Source organism: Camellia sinensis, chromosome 6 (genome assembly GCF_055761805.1).
Source record: "Camellia sinensis isolate YWXY chromosome 6, ASM5576180v1, whole genome shotgun sequence".
Lineage (NCBI taxonomy): Eukaryota > Viridiplantae > Streptophyta > Magnoliopsida > Ericales > Theaceae > Camellia > Camellia sinensis.
In genome coordinates, this window is record NC_138966.1 from 159,381,912 (window position 1) to 159,399,439 (window position 17,528).

General features: G+C 48.3%; 1 protein-coding gene across 1 annotated transcript in view; it reads right to left on the reverse strand.

The window, feature by feature from the left end:
- Positions 1 to 17,528, reverse strand: part of LOC145793745 (uncharacterized) — a 110,987-nt gene that overhangs the window by 74,377 nt on the left and 19,082 nt on the right. The window contains exons 4-6 of the mRNA XM_082876615.1: positions 14,435 to 14,844; positions 14,254 to 14,352; positions 13,748 to 14,045 (exon numbers count right to left, since the gene is read on the reverse strand). Of these exons, the coding sequence (XP_082732741.1) occupies positions 13,748 to 14,045; positions 14,254 to 14,352; positions 14,435 to 14,844 (807 nt within the window). The remainder of the gene's footprint in view (positions 1 to 13,747; positions 14,046 to 14,253; positions 14,353 to 14,434; positions 14,845 to 17,528) is intronic.

Below are 17,528 nucleotides of genomic sequence, written 5' to 3' on the forward strand. Positions count from 1 at the left end.
TTTCATGTCATTTGCATTGCATATGCCATTGCCTCGGTTTGCGTGCTCGTGTGCACGCATTTCGAGGCACTTCATTTTCATCCACCGGCATCCTATGTGAGTGTGGCTGAGGCTCCCTCATGTTAGTATAAGTCCATGTTGCATTCTATTTGCCATTTCTATGCCATTGCATTGCGTATGCCATTTTCTCGATTTGCGTGCCCGTGTGCACGCATTTCGAGGCATCTCTTTTTATATAGCACAGTGCATACTAGGTTGTATCTTAGATTGCATTCTGTCATTTTCTCGGTTTGCGTGCCCGTGTGCACGCCTTTCAAGGCATCTCATTTTCATAGCACAGTGCATACTAGGTTGTATCTTAGATTGCATTTTGTCATTTTTTCGATTTACGTGCCTGTGTGCACGCATTTCGAGGCATCTCATTTTTCCATGGAATTGTATATGTTAGGATTGTATCATAGTTGCATTTCATGCATATCATGCATATTGCATCGTGTTCGGAATAGGAGTTAGCCCGGGCACGAGAAACGAGGTACATTTCGTACTCCGAGTGACGGAATGTGTCTCAATTCCCCAGTCACCGACACTCCGGATTATCCATGATGGAGTTAGGTTTAACTGTATTTTCATGTGCATTCATCCTATATTGAGTTGTGCATTTCGACTCCTCGGCCATCATGCCTCGGTATGCGTGATTGGTGGCACGAGGATCGAGACATGCATATATCTGTGCAAATACATTGCTATGCCCCTTTCCTGCTCTCTGTTGCAGCAAAACGAAGAATCAGCGACTTTTTGGGGCTTGGCACGCATTTCAAGAACAGGTGTAAACAGAGGCTAATTGGGGCATTCCGGTGGATTTCCGCGCAAGACAACCCGGACATGCATCATCTATCAGAAGCAAGGCAGTCCCTGGCTTGCATGCCAGTTTTATTTTCTTAGTTAATTTGTTAATTAATTAGGATCTTGTAATATTTTGGACTGTAATATTCTTTCATTTGGGACTGTAACATTCGGACTGTATTATTTATTCGGACCCTCTGCGCGAGGGCACAACTGTAATAAGTGTGCGTGAGTGTGATGTATGTCTTCCAACCCCACGTCTTTCTCCCTTTTATTTATCCGTTTTTGATGGTTAGATTAGGGCATATTTCAATTAGCATACAGCATGACAGTATGTTTGCATCATTCATCTGTTTTGCATGCACCGGGCTCGGCGCATCATACTAATTGCATTGTACTTTCAATTTCAAAGTTGAATACATGATAGTTGTAACATTTCATATGCCATCTTAGAATAGCCGAGCCTGCTATAATTGCATTTTGCATGTGTTGCATTAAGCATTTCTGTATACTTAGGATCATGCATGATTTCTAATATAAATTCTGTTTTGGCTTGGAGTACCCGGTGAGTTTTATGCTTCAGCATCCTTGCATGTGTGTGAGTGACTGCCATGATAGCATGCTTACCATGAGGCTATGTGCTTATTTGATATAACTGCCTGAATGCCTGTGGGTGAAGGTTAGGTTACTTAAATTGGAATAAATCATCAAATATTTCAAGCCTACCTGCGGGTAGCAAACCATCTTTTAAAAACAAACATGAAATGTTTCGTTCCGATTTAAGCGACCCGGTCTATACTTGTATGCTGTGCTCATCACATAGTAACCTAGGCTAATAACCGGATTAAGGACACACAAAGTTTTCAAAAATTGATATCATGGTTAGTAGAGGTCGGTCTATGACCGGGCGAGCGGGGGTGCTCACGAAGTGACCTTCCCCAATCGTACCCAAGTTCCCGAGCCGAGGCAACTTTGGTGATGACGGACACGTGGCCTTTTGGCACCGAGTCAGGGTTTCCTAAATTTCCCAAAATAAAATATTTAGGTGGCGACTCTGTATCTGGCAAAGCAGTCCATGTTTGGCACTTCTTTCAAAAAAAATCTGTTTTCTCAAAAACGATTTGCCGGATTTGGACTCTTTGGTTCAGACTTAGAACCGTGACAAACAAAAGTCGAGTCCGAGCTGTAGCGATGCCCCCCGCGGGCTTGTTACAGTTTCTGGCGACTCTGCTGGGGATTTAGAGAACTTGACTCGAACTCATGATATCTATTTTTGACTACACTTGTGTGTTTCTTTGCATTGCATTTGCATTGGTGCGCCTAGGACACCGTGTTTGCCATCTGCTATTCCTGAACGGTTTGCCGGAGGCTTGTCTTGTCAAGGCATGACCATAAGGCTGACCGGTTGTGGGCTCTGCCAGTATGGGAACACAAACCCCGGTTTTACCGGGGCACCCTCTTTGACCTTTCGACCTAGTGCATATTCGGATCCATAGTGACTATTCCAAACTAGGACAGGTTGCTTACCCGTTTATAGGTTGTTTGAAACCGCTGCGTGCGTAGTGAAACCCTAGTTCCTGACAAAATAGGACAGCGAAACCCTACCCCAACATAGGGGTGTTTTGGCTCTCACTTATCTGTTATGTGCTTTAGAGTGCGTCTCTACAGGAATGCATGTATCAGTATATGAGTTTGTGCATCAGGCCTGCGGGCATCAGTTCAATATCGTCAGTATCAGGCCTGCGGGCATCAGTTCAGGATCGTCAGTATCAGGCCTGCGGGCATCAGTTCAGTATTGTCGGTATCAGGCCTGCGGGCATCAGTTCAGTACATGAGTTTGGGTATCAGGCCTGCGGGCATCAGCCAGTATTTGAGAATTAGTTATCTGCGGATATCAGATTCTGTTTTAGGGGACAGTGATACAGGGATAATAATCAGTGTTTGAGGACAGTGTGTTATTCAGCTTATTGACTGTGTGTTGATTATGCCCGGCTGTGTGTCATGCATTTTATTTTAAGCTGTTGTGCTGTCCTTTTATCTGTTTATTTATTTCCTTTTCGCTTTATTTATCTTTTGCTAGGTCAGTTTTAGCACAATTGCTTCCAACCCAGCAGGCATTCCCCAAGCACTTTGGACACGAGGTCGTCGACTCCATCGATCTGAGGATCTAATCGACGGACAGCCAGTGTTCCATTCTCTACCCCCTGTTACCAGAAGAAAGCAGAAAAAGCGCAGTGTATCTGAACAGAGATCACCAGAACAGTGGTTTCCCCCATCAGTGGACAGTCGGATTGAGATCCCCATTGAGACAGATCTGCCAGTAGTTCAGACAAAACGAAACAGTATGACGGCACCAACAGGAGTTGAGGAAATGATGCGCCAAATGCAGGAAACCATGCGGGCCATGCAACAAGATGCCGTTCGCCGGGATGAACTCGCTAAGCAACAATCCGAGATTATGACCCAGCAGGCTGAGCTGATTACCCGACTGCAACAGCAGAATGCTGCATCTGCTTCACATCAAGTCCCTCCTCCGGCAGGGGCTCCATTACCTGAGCAGGCACCTACTGTTCATAACGCCCCACCAAATGCCCAGAATACCCTACCGAATGTCCAAAACTTACAAGAGGACACGAATCTTCCAACGGGGCCAGCTCCGCCCCCGCTTCCACCACAACTGTCCAAGGTCCATGCACCCAATCGTCCCGACTCTCCCTTCGAGTTCGAGGTTGATCATACAGCTCTGAAATTGAGCAAACTTGAGAAACTCTTCAAGAAATCCCAAGGGATCAAGGCTATGCCGGATATCGAAGACGGATATACCGAGGAGGCCGTAACACTCCCCGATAGGTTCAAAATGCCACAAATCGATCGCTTTGACGGGACCGGCGACCCCATGGTCTATCTCCGACTGTTTGCAGATATCTTGCGGCCAATGGGCCTAACACGACCACAGAAGCTTTCATTATTCGGTCGAACCCTGTCGGGTGTGGCCGCCCACTGGTACGCAAAGTTACAAGATGAAGTGAAGAAGAATTGGGATGAAATGGCTGAGGCCTTTGTCGCGCAATATTCGTACAACACTCAGATCGAGATTACAACTCGTGATCTTGAAACGACAAGGCAAGAGCCCAAGGAAACTTTCTCGGACTTTGTGATCCGATGGAGGGCAAAGGCGTCAATGATGACTTTAAGGCCCACTGACAAAGATCAAATCCGGATGATTGTGCGCAATCTCCACCCAAAGTTGATGCAGAGAATGATCGTAGTCCCCTTCCCTACTTTCGCAGATTTACATGAGATGGGGGTGCAAATCGAAGATGCAATGAAACAAGGTCTGTTTGACCACGACAGGGAACAACCGAGGAGGACCTTCAACCGTAACAACAATACGGGCCCGAGTGGCGCTGCAAATACGAGAGCCTCAGAAGTTAGTATGGTCACCACCACTCCCCCTCCCCCTCCAAGGCCCATGACTGCCACACCCTTCTCCGGCGCGTCCGGAAGCAACACACAAACCAATAGATTCCAACCGCGAGGCCAAAGAACCTTTACCCCACTATATATGCCCCTGACCAAAGTTTTGGGAATATTGATCAGAAAAAATCATTTAAAACTCCTGGAGCCAAAGCCATTACCGAATCCACTCCCCCCTTCTTATGACCCAGCAAAATACTGTGCATATCACCAACAACACGGTCATGACACCGACCGTTGTTACAGATTGCGTCATGAGATCCAAGATCTTATTGACAAACAGGTAATCGCGCCTCCTGATAAACCCAATGTCACAACCAACCCTCTCCCACCACATAACCAACCTCCCCCTCCCAAAAGAATTAATTTTATCCAGACTGGGGTCGCATCTTACGATCCTAGCATCTATATTACGCCCACCCACCTACCCAAGCCGGAGGTGCTCCTCCCCGACTACACAGATTTCTTGTGCATGGTGGACATCTCCAAAACCCAACCAGAACCGATGGTGGTGACCGTCGAAGACAGGGCAGGGCAGATTTTGGGAGAGAATGAGTTTGTTGAATCCGGGACTGGACAGAGTTTTGCTGGGGGAGCCTATGATCCAAGCAAGTACATCCTATCAACGAGCCGAATTGGGCTAGGTATAGAATTGCCAGAGACAGGAGAGCTATGCATGATCCGGGGGGATGGATCTGGGCTATGGGCAGATGATCTGACAGCCGTAGAGGAGGACTTTGCTAACTTGCAATTTTTCGATGACCAGGAACTGGGGGATACGTCAATCAACTGATATGATTATGAGGGATCAGCGGAGGCCACTGGATGGCTCGAGGATCAACCAGATGCAGTGGGGGAAGCCTAACCAGAACAGAGCCCGGCAGGGGCGGAAGTATCAGTTGTGGCCGGAACGGCCGAAAGTCAAGTTGTATCGCCGGAGAGCGCCGGTGCTAAGAATTCCGCTCGAGACCTGGGCATTATGGATACGGGAATTGTTGAACAAACAGCTGTACTGATGCAGCTAGAACGAGAAAAGTTTGAGGAGGCTGAGAGAATTAGGAAAGCTAAAGGCCCTGAGGGGACTGAAAGTGCTGCGTGCACGAAGATAGAGAATGCTGCGAGCATGTGGACAGGGAGTACTGCGAGTGCAACTAAACCGAAGCCAGACAGGTGTCTGTTGGCTGCCGATGGAATGTGGTGGGATGACGATGACTTATGTCTTGCCCACACGGATGAAGACTGGGGAAATAATCAACCGGATGACACTTGGTACCTCGATGAGGTTGACCATATGACGAGAAGTGGACGGTACTTCAAACCCCCACACCTGGACCAACCCGAGGCATCCGGGAAGGATAGAGAAGCGGAGAAACAGAAGGAGAAGCAGATTGAAGAGGAAGCTGTGCTGAAACAGTTAAAAAAGATACAGGCAGACATCTCCATCTGGGGACTGCTAATGGCATCACGACTACATAGGGAAGCTGTCCTGTCTGCTATGGACAAGTCCAAACTCTCCATAGACACCACGCCTGAACTGTTGGTTGGGCTGGTTTTTCCGGGAGGAGGTTCCCCGGCATTAACCTTTTCGGACAACGAGCTACCGCCTGAGGGCACAAGCCATAACAAACCTCTCTATATTTCTGTGGAATGTAGAGATAAGTGGATACCGGTGGTACTTGTTGATACCGGGTCTGCTATTAATGTCTACCCGACCAGAACGGCATATGCAATCGGGTTGAAGCCCGTAGATTTCGTCCCAACCACCCAAGTGATCAGAGCATACGACAATACCAGCAGAGAAGTGATGGGGACTGTTAAAATTCAAACCAAGGTTGGTCCAGGACAACACAGCATCGAATTTCATATCTTGGACGTTCCCGCAACCTTTAACCTACTTTTGGGGCGACCGTGGTTGCACCAGGTCAAAGCAGTCTCTTCCACTCTACATCAGATGCTAAAGTACCCTCACGGGAAAGGGGTAGTGATAGTTTTTGGTAATTCATCAATCCATCCGCCGCCGGAAGTGTCCACGCCTGTCTTGGAGATCGAGCACGGCACGGAGGATGTGTTTTTGTCGGGGTTCACTTTGGCCGAGGCTCAAGTAGTGCAGATTGTCATGGCTGTGAATGAGGGTATGTACGTTAGTGCTCAATCTATTTACCTCATGAACAAGCTAAAACATACCCCTGGATTGGGATTAGGGAGAAGCGGCCGGAAGGGCGTCTCAGTGTTGGCCGAAGTGCCACACAACCCTCACGCCTTTGGACTGGGTTATCTGCCCACCAAAGAGGACTGGGTGAGAAAAGGGAAAGAAATGGCCGGAAGAGCCAGGGCAAAGAAAGCCGGGAAGCCATTTGAGTTAATGCATAGGCCCATCTGGGGTACCCTAAACGGACGCTTCGTCCGGGAGGGGGAAGATTTTCCATTCTGCGGCTTCCCGGAGCCATGGCTAAACGCGGAGGGGAAGCGCGTGCCTGGTTTTGAAATCTTCTTCGACATACAATTATCTGGGGATGATGTTGCCGAAGCGCAGACAGACCCACCAACTGAGGATGAGCAGTGTGAAGTAGTGGATCCTGAGAGCACAGAGCTTGAAATGGGGGTAGCACTGGCGAGTCTACTATCAGATCCTCCGATCGGCCAAGAGTGCTTGGGGGATAACTCTTCGGTTTCTATGATTGGAGATGAAATAGCTGCAGGCTTTCCAGCGCCGATCTTGGATGCATCTATCGCACCTTCTCTCATCTGGCAATATGAAGAAGGCTTTTTATCTAGCATCTCCGGGTCAGGTAGTGAGCCGGAATCTGATTCTACCGAATCTTGTGCGTCGGAATCAGATTCCAGCTCGACTGAGTCTGAGTCCGGTATTCCTGGGGGTGATAACCCGGATGCCACAGTCCTGTCTAGGTCGTCATTTTCATTTTCTTTTGAGTCTGTTGTAACAGAGGAATCTGACGGCTTGGAAATATTTAATGAGAATGATATGGATATGGTTTCCGAGTATTTTTCTGTGCCTTTGAGTTATTGCTTAAATCAGGATTTTCAAAATTTTGATGAAAACAACGAGGGAGAAATTCCCCCAGTTTTGCAACGATTAATTGATCAAGAGCAGGAAAGATTTGTTAAACCTTTAATGGATGAAATCACTACTGTGAATGTTGGTACTGAGAAGGACCCGCGGCTGGTCCAGATCGGGTCCACGTTGTCTTCAGAGGAGCGCGAGCGCTTAGTCGCTTTATTAAAAGATTTCAAAGATGTTTTCGCGTGGTCCTACGAAGACATGCCTGGAATCGATCCTGAGATTGTACAGCACCGGATCCCTCTTGATCCCGAGGCCCGCCCTGTCAAACAGAAACTCAGAAGGATTCGCCCGGACTGGGCCCTCAAAATTAAGGAAGAGGTCACCAAGCAAATTGACACAAGGTTCCTGCTGGTATCTGAATACTCAACTTGGTTGGCCAACATTGTTCCGGTGCCAAAGAAGGATGGCAGAATTCGGGTCTGTGTAGACTTCAGAGATCTGAACAGGGCCAGTCCGAAGGACGACTTTCCCTTGCCACACATTGATGAATTGGTGGATTTCACGGCAGGACGCGCCTTGCTTTCGTTTATGGATGGTTTCTCAGGCTATAATCAGATAGTAATGGCACCCGAAGACTGGGAGAAGACTGCGTTCACTACCCCGTGGGGTACATATTGTTATAGAGTGATGCCATTCGGGTTGAAAAATGCTGGAGCTACGTATCAACGGGCAGCAACTACAATATTGCATGATATGATCCATAAAGAGGTCGAGGTGTATGTGGATGACATGATTGTCAAGTCCAAAGATAGAGAGGTCCACTACACCGCCTTACAAAAATTCTTTCAAAGGATCAAAGAGTTTCGGCTGCGACTGAATCCCCAGAAATGCACGTTTGGTGTTACAGCAGGGAAGATGCTAGGGTTTCTGATTACACAAAGGGGCATCGAGGTCGACCCTTCCAAAATCAAGGCCATCTTAGAAATGCCACCACCAAGGACTGAAAAGGAGGTGCGAGGCTTTCTGGGTAAAGTGCAATTCATAAGACGGTTTATTTCTAAATTAACCTTGACTTGTGAACCACTTTTTGGTCTCCTGAAGAAAGGAAAGAAATTCCAATGGGACGGCCGATGTCAAGTAGCTTTTGAGCAGATCAAAGAGTATCTACAGAACCCGCCCGTGTTGTCACCACCAGAGCCGGGGAAACCGTTGATATTGTATCTTTCGGTAACTGAGACTACCATGGGCTGCATGCTCGCGCAGGAGTCAGAAGACAAAGTGGAAAGGGCCATCTACTATCTGAGCAAAAAGATGCTGGATTACGAGACCCGCTATACACCGCTGGAGAAGGCTTGTTTGGCCTTGGTATGGGCAACCAGGAAGCTGCGGCACTACCTGTTAGCTCACTCTGTAATGTTGGTTTCGCGTTTGGATCCCATCAAATATCTCTTCGAGAAACCAGCACTTACGGGTAGGCTAGCTCGTTGGCTGCTGTTGCCCTCCGAATTTGATTTGAAGTATGTAACGCGCAAGTCAGTAAAAGGGAGAGCGGTAGCGGAGTTCCTTGCCGACCACCCGGTTGAGGGGGATGAAGCGGTTGAGTATCTATTCCCAGATGAAGCCATTCTGCACGTCGAAGATGAAACTTGGACGATGTACTTTGACGGAGCGTCAAACCAGTATGGGTATGGGATAGGGGTGTTGCTGATAGCACCTGACGATTCCCGTATCCCTTTAGCATTCAAGCTCCGGTTCAAAGTCTCGAACAATGAAGCAGAGTATGAGGCATGTATTGCTGGCCTGGAAGCAGCCCTAGAACTAGGGGCAAGACGGTTGGACGTCATTGGGGACTCAAACCTTGTTGTGTCTCAAGCAAAAGGAGATTGGAAAGTCAAGGAGGAAAGGATGATAATCTACCACCAAACCTTGGATCTGTTAATTCCTCGGTTTGAGAAGCTAAATTTCACCCACCTCGTAAGAGAGAACAACAGGTTTGCAGATTCATTAGCAACTCTATCTTCTATGATAGACATCCTGTCCGGAGTCCGAATGCGTCCAGTCATTATTGATCAAAAGTTTGCGCCAGCATACGAGTCAATTTCCACCATAGATGAGGTTCAAGACGGCAAACCCTGGTATTACGACATCTGGAACTTCTTGGAAAAGGAGACATATCCACTAGGGGCAAATGCCAAGATTAAGAGGGCCATCAGAAGAATGGCTGCTCAGTTTATCATCTGCGGGGGTAAGCTGGACAAAAGGGGTCATCTGGGAATGCATAAGCTCTGTGTAGAAGCTGAAGAGTCGAAACGCCTGATGGAAGCCATCCATGGAGGGGAGTGCGGTGCACACATGAATGGAGTAATGCTGGCCAGAAAGATCCTCAGACAGGGCTACTACTGGTCAACCATGGAGGAGGATTGTATTAGTTTTGTTCGGCGATGCCACAAGTGTCAAATTTATGCAAACCGCATGAACATCCCGCCGTCAAAACTGTACAACATGACTTCGCCATGGCCTTTTTCAGTCTGGGGAATTGATGTGATCGGAGCTGTTACCCCGAAGGGGTCAAACGGGCATGAGTTTATCCTAGTAGCGATAGATTATTTCAGAAAGTGGGTCGAGGCCCAATCATACGCGGTGTTGAAGGCGTCGCACGTCGCAAAGTTTATCAGGAACAACATCATCTGTCGCTACGGGGTGCCAAACGAGATAATTTCAGATAATGGTTCCCATTTCAAGAAAGAAGTGATAGACTTGTTGGAAAAATACAATGTGGCTTTCCATAAGTCATCTACATACCGGCCCCAGACCAACGGAGCAGTTGAGGCCGCCAACAAGAACATCAAGCATATACTGCAGAAAATGATGGGAACCTATCGGGATTGGCCAGACAAGCTGCCATTTGCTCTGTGGGGCTACAGGACTTCAATCAGAACTTCTACTGGAGCAACTCCATATTCATTGGTCTATGGAATGGAGGCTGTTCTACCCATTGAGATTGAGGTTCCATCGTTACGAGTATTGGCTGAATGCCAGATAGCCGAAGCAGATTGGCAGCAAAGCAGATTCGAAGAACTCATGCTCTTTGATGAAAGAAGACTGAAAGCACTGTACCACATCCAAGGCTATCAACGCAGAATTGCCCGGGCTTTCAACAAGAAGGTTAAGTCCAGGAATCTGAAAGAAGGAGATTTGGTGCTCAAAGACAACCGAGCTCCCATCCACGACCCAAGGGGCAAGTTCAAACCCAATTGGACTGGTCCTTACATCATCAAAGCTATCTGGTCAGGTGGAGTCGTGGTTCTGATGGATCTAGATGGCTTGGAGTTCTCACAACCGATCAATATGGACAAGTTGAAGAAATACTATCCTTGAGAGGCTCGCTAGGCCGAAAACCCGAAAGGGCGACCTAGGCAAAAGTCAGAGCACAAAAAAATTAGAAAATATAAAAACTGAGCTCACAAGGTTGAAAACCCGCAAAGGGCGGCCTTGGCAAAAGTTAGAGCGCAAAAGGAGAGTGAAAATACTCGAGTGAACCTCGGCCTGAACTACGTAAGGCTTGATTCCCATCTTTGGGATACGTAGGCAACTTCACCTTGAAGTTCAGCCATAAACTTTTCCCCGATCAACTCTGTCCATTTTGATCATCTCAGTCATCTTTATCCATCAGCATTTATCGCGATCTCCGGTACAGTGCTGTTCAAACTAGGGGCAACTTTCCGTTGCCGCGAAGGTGCAAAGTTACTCAGACAAGGGGCAACTTTCCGTTGCCGTGCAGTGCCGCATTGTTCTTCAGACTAGGGACAACTTTCCAGTTGCAAGGATCTGGGGTTGTGCGTCTCAGTGACAGATTTTCGGCGTGTCCAGTTCTGATCCACATCGAAAATAGTTTTGAAAAGTTTTAATAAAAGTCGATTTTGTTCAAATTAATCTTTTTACGACTAAGACCATTTCTGGACCAAAAGCGGAAAATTTTCAGTACCATAACTTTCAATTTCATTGATTTCAAAACTGAGTTCTCCTGCTCTTGCATTACAATCGAGGTTGCTTTTTTTTTAGTACATTCATAAAGAAAACTTGAAAATGTTAAATAAGCAATAAATTTAGGGCATAGTTGAATCAAGTATCTCTGCGTCCCCTCCCGGAGCTGGACAAAGCATCTGATGCCAAGCTAGGCCCAACCTGTGCCTCCTCATTGAGCTAATCCAAGCACTCGTCGGACAAAGTGCAACTGAAAGTAGAAGCAGGGGCCAGGAGCTCTCTAGTCCTCCATGCTGTGGCATATCGGGCAAGCTGTGCACCCCGGACCGGGAAAGCGGCTGGGTACTCAATCCCCTCCGGTGGGCAGGTTTGATCATGACCAAACTGACGCAGGAACCGGAACGGAAAATAGAATACGCAGTGGGTTAGACCAATCAATTGGATCCCAATCAGCCGAGACATACTATAGCTCATTGCCGGGAGGTTGAGCCAAGGACAACGCCAAGCAATGCCGTCTGCGGACAAATTGCACATCCAATCGAACCACCACCTTTCGTCAAGAGCGTTGACTAGGCGCTGCCGAAAGAAGTAGCTTCGAGCTGAATAAGCTGGGCAAGAGTCCACAACCTGCAACTTGTCCATTAACCATACCTAGGGGAGGGATGGAAAATGAGAGAATAAAGAACAGAGAGATGTACGATGAGAGAAAAAGTAAGACAAGGGTTTTGTGAGAAAAACCGAGCCTGAGGGTCGAGTGATGTGAGCAAATATATATGTAAGGTTGGGTGGGAAACATTACCTGCAGTAGCAATGGACTCCCAGCAAACCTAGTCGCCTCCCGGCGATAGACAGAATCTAAACCCATCAGTGTCTCGGCCAAGGTCATGGCAATACAGCTCTTTCCCTCTCTCAAGCCTTGGGCGACTTCAATCAGGCGAATGCTAGCCCCGTCGAAGCCCGAAGAAAGCAGAAAGTGAGACAACAAACACAAGCAGAGGGCGTGTTGCCGGAAACCCTGCCAATAATGGTTGCTGCGGTCACCGGCGTCGGAAAAATGGTGGATCAAGCCGAGGACATCCAGTTCCCCACTGCAGATCAGAGATCGAGCGTCGTGCGCCGTGAGCCCACACATCCGCCCTAAAGCCTGAGCATGGCCAAAACGGAGCTGGGGCAAGATCACTTCAGAGCATTCAGACTCCATCAAAACCTGAAAATCTTCGAAAGTAGGACATACCTCTTGGCCGCCAAAGCTAAAAACATGCGTCACTAGATTCCAGAACCTTGCCGCAGCATGGAGAAAAGGGAGATGTAGCGGAGTACGGCTCAGCGTGAATAGTGCATTCAAGCCGAAACCCCGAAAATTCAGCTTTTCTGAGCCATCTAGAGAAGAGATCCAAGATGTGACATTTTCTGCGAGAAACGCCTCCATCTTTGTCTAAAACTAAGATGAAATGAATGTTCCCGAAGTTGAGGCTTTTATAGAGGGAAAAACACTATTCACGGGGACACGTGTCAAAAACCAGGAGGCTGCAGGAATAGCTGGCCGGCCGGCCACCTTTTCTGGCTGGCCAGCCATTTACTTTTTACAAAAATGGCCGGCCAGCTGTCTCTCTCCACAAAATTGGCCGGCCGGCCCCCAAAGGTGGCCGGCGATGCTGCAATGTATCTCCTTGGCCCTGTTTTACTCTTCGAGGGAAAGTTTCAAGCATTTCCATGCAACGGGAGAGTCAAAGGCCTTCATCTCCCTCCGTTTCGGATGCGTTCCGGTACCCAGATCGTCCGAAGTACACTCTGTTATTGCTGAGTTTTGATTATCGAGTTGTAGTTTTGATTATCGAGCTGTTGTTTTGCTTATCGAGTTGTTTGTCGAGCGGACGTGTTTCGTGTTTTTGAGTCATTGCGCTCTGTTTAAACAAACTTTGTTTAAGTCTTGTTTATTTGCGTTGTCAGCATTGTTGCATTTTGCTTATCGAGTTGTAAACTTCCTAAGGTTCTGTTATATCTTAGTAAGTTGAGTTGCTTAGTTTGTTACGTCGGTTCACTACCTGACTTGGTGATTACACAAAGCACATTCCCATTCAAATTCTTTTTTGTGCAAAATAAAATGATGCGATACGATGCTAATAGTTTAAAATACAAACACCTTTTCAAAAGCTATTTCATTCCATCATGCTTTACAACAAACAAAGGTACAAGTTTTACAAAAAATAAAACTGCCTAACAATGTGCAAAGTGCTACAAACTATTAGCAAAAAGAAAAATAAAGCAGGAAACAACAGCATCAATGTCCTCGGGAGCGGGAATGAGAAGCACTCCTCATCCTCTTCTGCGGGACAACCTCTGCACCATCATCATCACCTGGGTCGGAGCTGTCATCCTCAGGATCCCCCTCGGCCTCGCCTCTGTTCCCCGAACCAAAACCGGAGCCCTCCTCCTCAGCGGATGTCTCTGACTGACGGTCGGTAGCCTCCTCCTCCTCCTCAGCATCCTCCTCCTCCTCATCAGGCTCCACCTCTACAACGTGAGCCCTGCGTCTGCGGACAGACCCTCCTCGAGCTCCTCGAAAAGGCCTAGATGGCCCGGCTCCTCGGGAAGGCCGGGATGGCCCCGCCCCCTGAAAAGGCCCGGGTGACCCAACTCCCTGAAAAGGCCCAGATGGCCCAGCTCCCCAAGGAGGCCCAGGTGGCCTGGCCTGCGGCTGACCGGACCATGAAGGCATCTGAAAACAAAGAGTTCAATTCAAATACATCAGTCCAAATATATACATCAGATGCAGATACAAGCAAAGGCTACGTGAAGTGGGTGCATGTAAATGCAGTGTCCAAGTGGGGTGTGTGTCAGATGTGCTCTACACAAGTAGTCTATCGATGCAGTAGAAATCAGCATGTCATCAGAAGTATGATAAATGCCAGAAAACTGAAGGGTACCTGAATGCCCGCGACAGACAACTGTGCCTCCCTACGCAGGACCATGCCCTCGAGTGTGGCCACCAGTCCAACCACCTCCTCCATGTACCCTCGCGGTGGCTGCAAATATGAGTTCATAATCATCAGTGAACAAAAGAATGTCTAAACATCTGAATGATGAATGAAAAACAGTGGAGCATACCAGCGGTGAGTCAGGATCAATGGCGTATCGATCACTGGGCATCGGAGGCTCTAGCGGGATCGGGGTCGGAGAGATAGCCCCATACTGCCACGCCATCAACTCAGTCGGCATATCTGGCCATCCAGGATGAGGATAAGTCGACGGAATCGGAGGAACCGGTCTACTCCCACCTCTAGATGTACCAGCCCTGCTAGTAGAAGGGGCGTCTGCAGCCCGAGCCCGAGCCTGGCCCGAGGATGACATACCGGCAGGCCTCATCATCGGGATACGAGCTCCCGTCAATGGAGGCATCAAATATATGTGACGGTAAGTGGTGTAGTCCCCCTCCTCAATATATAGTAAAGCATCGCTACCCAGCATAGCGCCGACTACCTCCGAGTAAGAGAGCTTGTCAGCAGTCCGCATACTGACTGAGGGTACTGCGGGAGGATCCTGAGAAAGATACCCCCATACCTGGCGCAGAAAGCGTTCCCCCAAGAACCATGCCCTGCCAACTGGCCCTTCGAGCAGGACCCTATACTGGGAGATATCCGACCCTCCGGTATACTGAAGTCGGAGACCATCACCCAGGGACACCCAGGGCTGCCATGTGATCTGCGGATGATAAATGCATAAACCAATCAGAAATCGAGAATATACAGAGCAAATCAAAGATGAAAATGAAAGGAACTGAAAGCTCTGAGGTACCTCTGAATGTCGCACAGTGTCAAAGTACTGTCGCAAGTAAAGGAGGGTCTCTCGAGGTCTCGGCCGGTGCGGGCCCTCGAACACCAGTGAATATGGGGTCATGGGGAGCCCTGCCACCTCCAGCTCTGGGGCTAATGCTGGGAAGTATACATAGACCCATAGCTGAGAAAAGCAGTGCAGAATGTAAGTACGAAATGCTGAGAGCAAAATACAGACTGTAAAAGTGCGCTGTGTGTGCAATGTACAAGTAATGAAGAGCAGAAATGTAAATCAAGAGGACAGAAAAGTACCTCCCAGGCTCTCCAGTAGCCGCCAAGTAAATCGCCCCGCCCGCGGGAGGTCGCGCTCATATAAAAGTAAAGGGTAGCCAGGCCGGCGCCCCCCCAGTCAAATCTACTGACCTGTGATAGGTCGACCAGAGCGCTCAGCAGGTATAGCCCGACTGTGTTCCCTCTATCGGCAAACAGGGTAGTCCCGAAGAGGAACATAAGGAAACCGCGGGCGTACTGCTCCGTCTCCTCAGGAGTCTCAGGCACCATCTCCGCCCGCCGGAAGTGGGAAGAGAACCAAGTGTATCGGACTCTCCCAGAAACCCTGTCAACAGGCGGGCGAGCCCCCAATAGATACGTCCAAGCGGCCTCCCACTCGCCCATATCCTCATCATAGGGGATGGGCCAACCTCCTATGTCTAAGCCAGTCAACGCAGCGAAGTCTAGAGGCGTCACGGTCATGTCTCCAGTGGCAGAGAAATGAAAGGAGTTGGTGGTGTCCCACCATCTCTCTACCAGTGCCGCCATCAGTGTCCTCCTGGCAGGACAACGTGACAACCCGACGCAGAAGGGCCCGAACCCTACCAAGTCTACTAAGTCTCGGACACCCTCCGGGAGCTCAGCGTACCAGTCCCGCGTGATGGTGGAACCATACCCCCGCACACTGCGGGAACCAACCTGCATTCAGAATGAATACATGTGTCAATAATGAAATGAATGGGCTGTGTGCCAATGAGATGGAATGGGCTGTGTGCCAATGAGATGAAATGGGCTGCGTGCCAATGAGATGAAATGGGCTGCGTGCCAATGAAATGAACTGGGCTGTGTGCCAATGAAATGAACTGGGCTGCGTGCCAATGAAATGAACTGGGCTGTGTGCCAATGAAATGAACTGGGCTACGTGCCAATGGAATGAAATGGGCTGTATGCCGATGAAGTGAAATAAGCTACATGCAAATTCTAATCTGGGCTGCGTGTTCAGAAAATTTGAAGTTTGGGCTGCGTGTTCAACTTTCAATCAGTGTGGGCTGCGTGTTCACTATCTAATCTGGGCTACGTGTTCAGAAAATTTAAAGTTTGGGCTGCGTGTTCAACTTTCAATCAGTGTGGGCTGCGTGTTCACTATTTAATCTGGGCTGCGTGTTCAGAAAATTTGAAGTTTGGGCTGCGTGTTCAACTTTCAATCAGTGTGGGCTGCGTGTTCACTATTTAATCTGGGCTGCGTGTTCAGAGAATTTAAAGTTTGGGCTGCGTGTTCAACTTTCTATCAGGGTGGGCTGCGTGTTCACTATCTAATCTGGGCTGCGTGTTCAGAAAATTTGAAGTTTGGGCTGCGTGTTCAACTTTCTATCAGCGTGGGCTGCGTGTTCACTACTCTAATTTGGACTGCGTGTTCAGAAAATTTAAAGTTTGGGCTGCGTGTTTAAATTTCAACTAGTGTGGGCTGCGTGTTCACTATCTAATCTGGGCTGTGTGTTCAGAAAATGTAAAGTGTGGGCTGTGTGTTCACTTTCGAATTCGGGCTGTGTGTTCGACAAATCAGTGTTTGAGCCGTGTGTTCGCCTCTTAACTAATGTGTACTGTGCGTTCGCAATTAATTAATGAGCCGAGTGTTCAGAAATTCGAGTGTTGAAACTACATGTTCAAGATGCAAGCAAAGTACTATGTCATAAGCTAAACTGCGTGTTCAAGCATGGCAAAGGTGCTGAAATGTACGAAAAATATAGAAAATGAAGTAAATACCTCTCGGGCCTCATGAGAGAGGTGATGCTCTGGCTCTCGGAGAAGCAGATCCCCGGGTGCTCGCTCGTCAAAGCTAGTGAAGTGACGGAAGACGGCACGCGGAAGAACATGTGCTGGAGGATTGTACCTCCCAGGAATAAAAGGTCGGGTCCTCGAGGGTAGGGTCATGGGATCAAAATCATCTCCGGCACCTGGAAAACCTCCGCCGTGGGGAGAATTACCCGCCATTTTCAGAAGATCTGCAAAGGGAGCAAAAATGAGCGAAAATGAGCCGAAATTGGAAAAAGTCAACTCTCGGGAAATGAAAAAAGTCAACAAAAGTCAACTCCCGAGAAAATCTTCCAAATATTGAGACAAACTTACCTCAAGTGGCGAAAATGCGAAGAGAAGCTCCG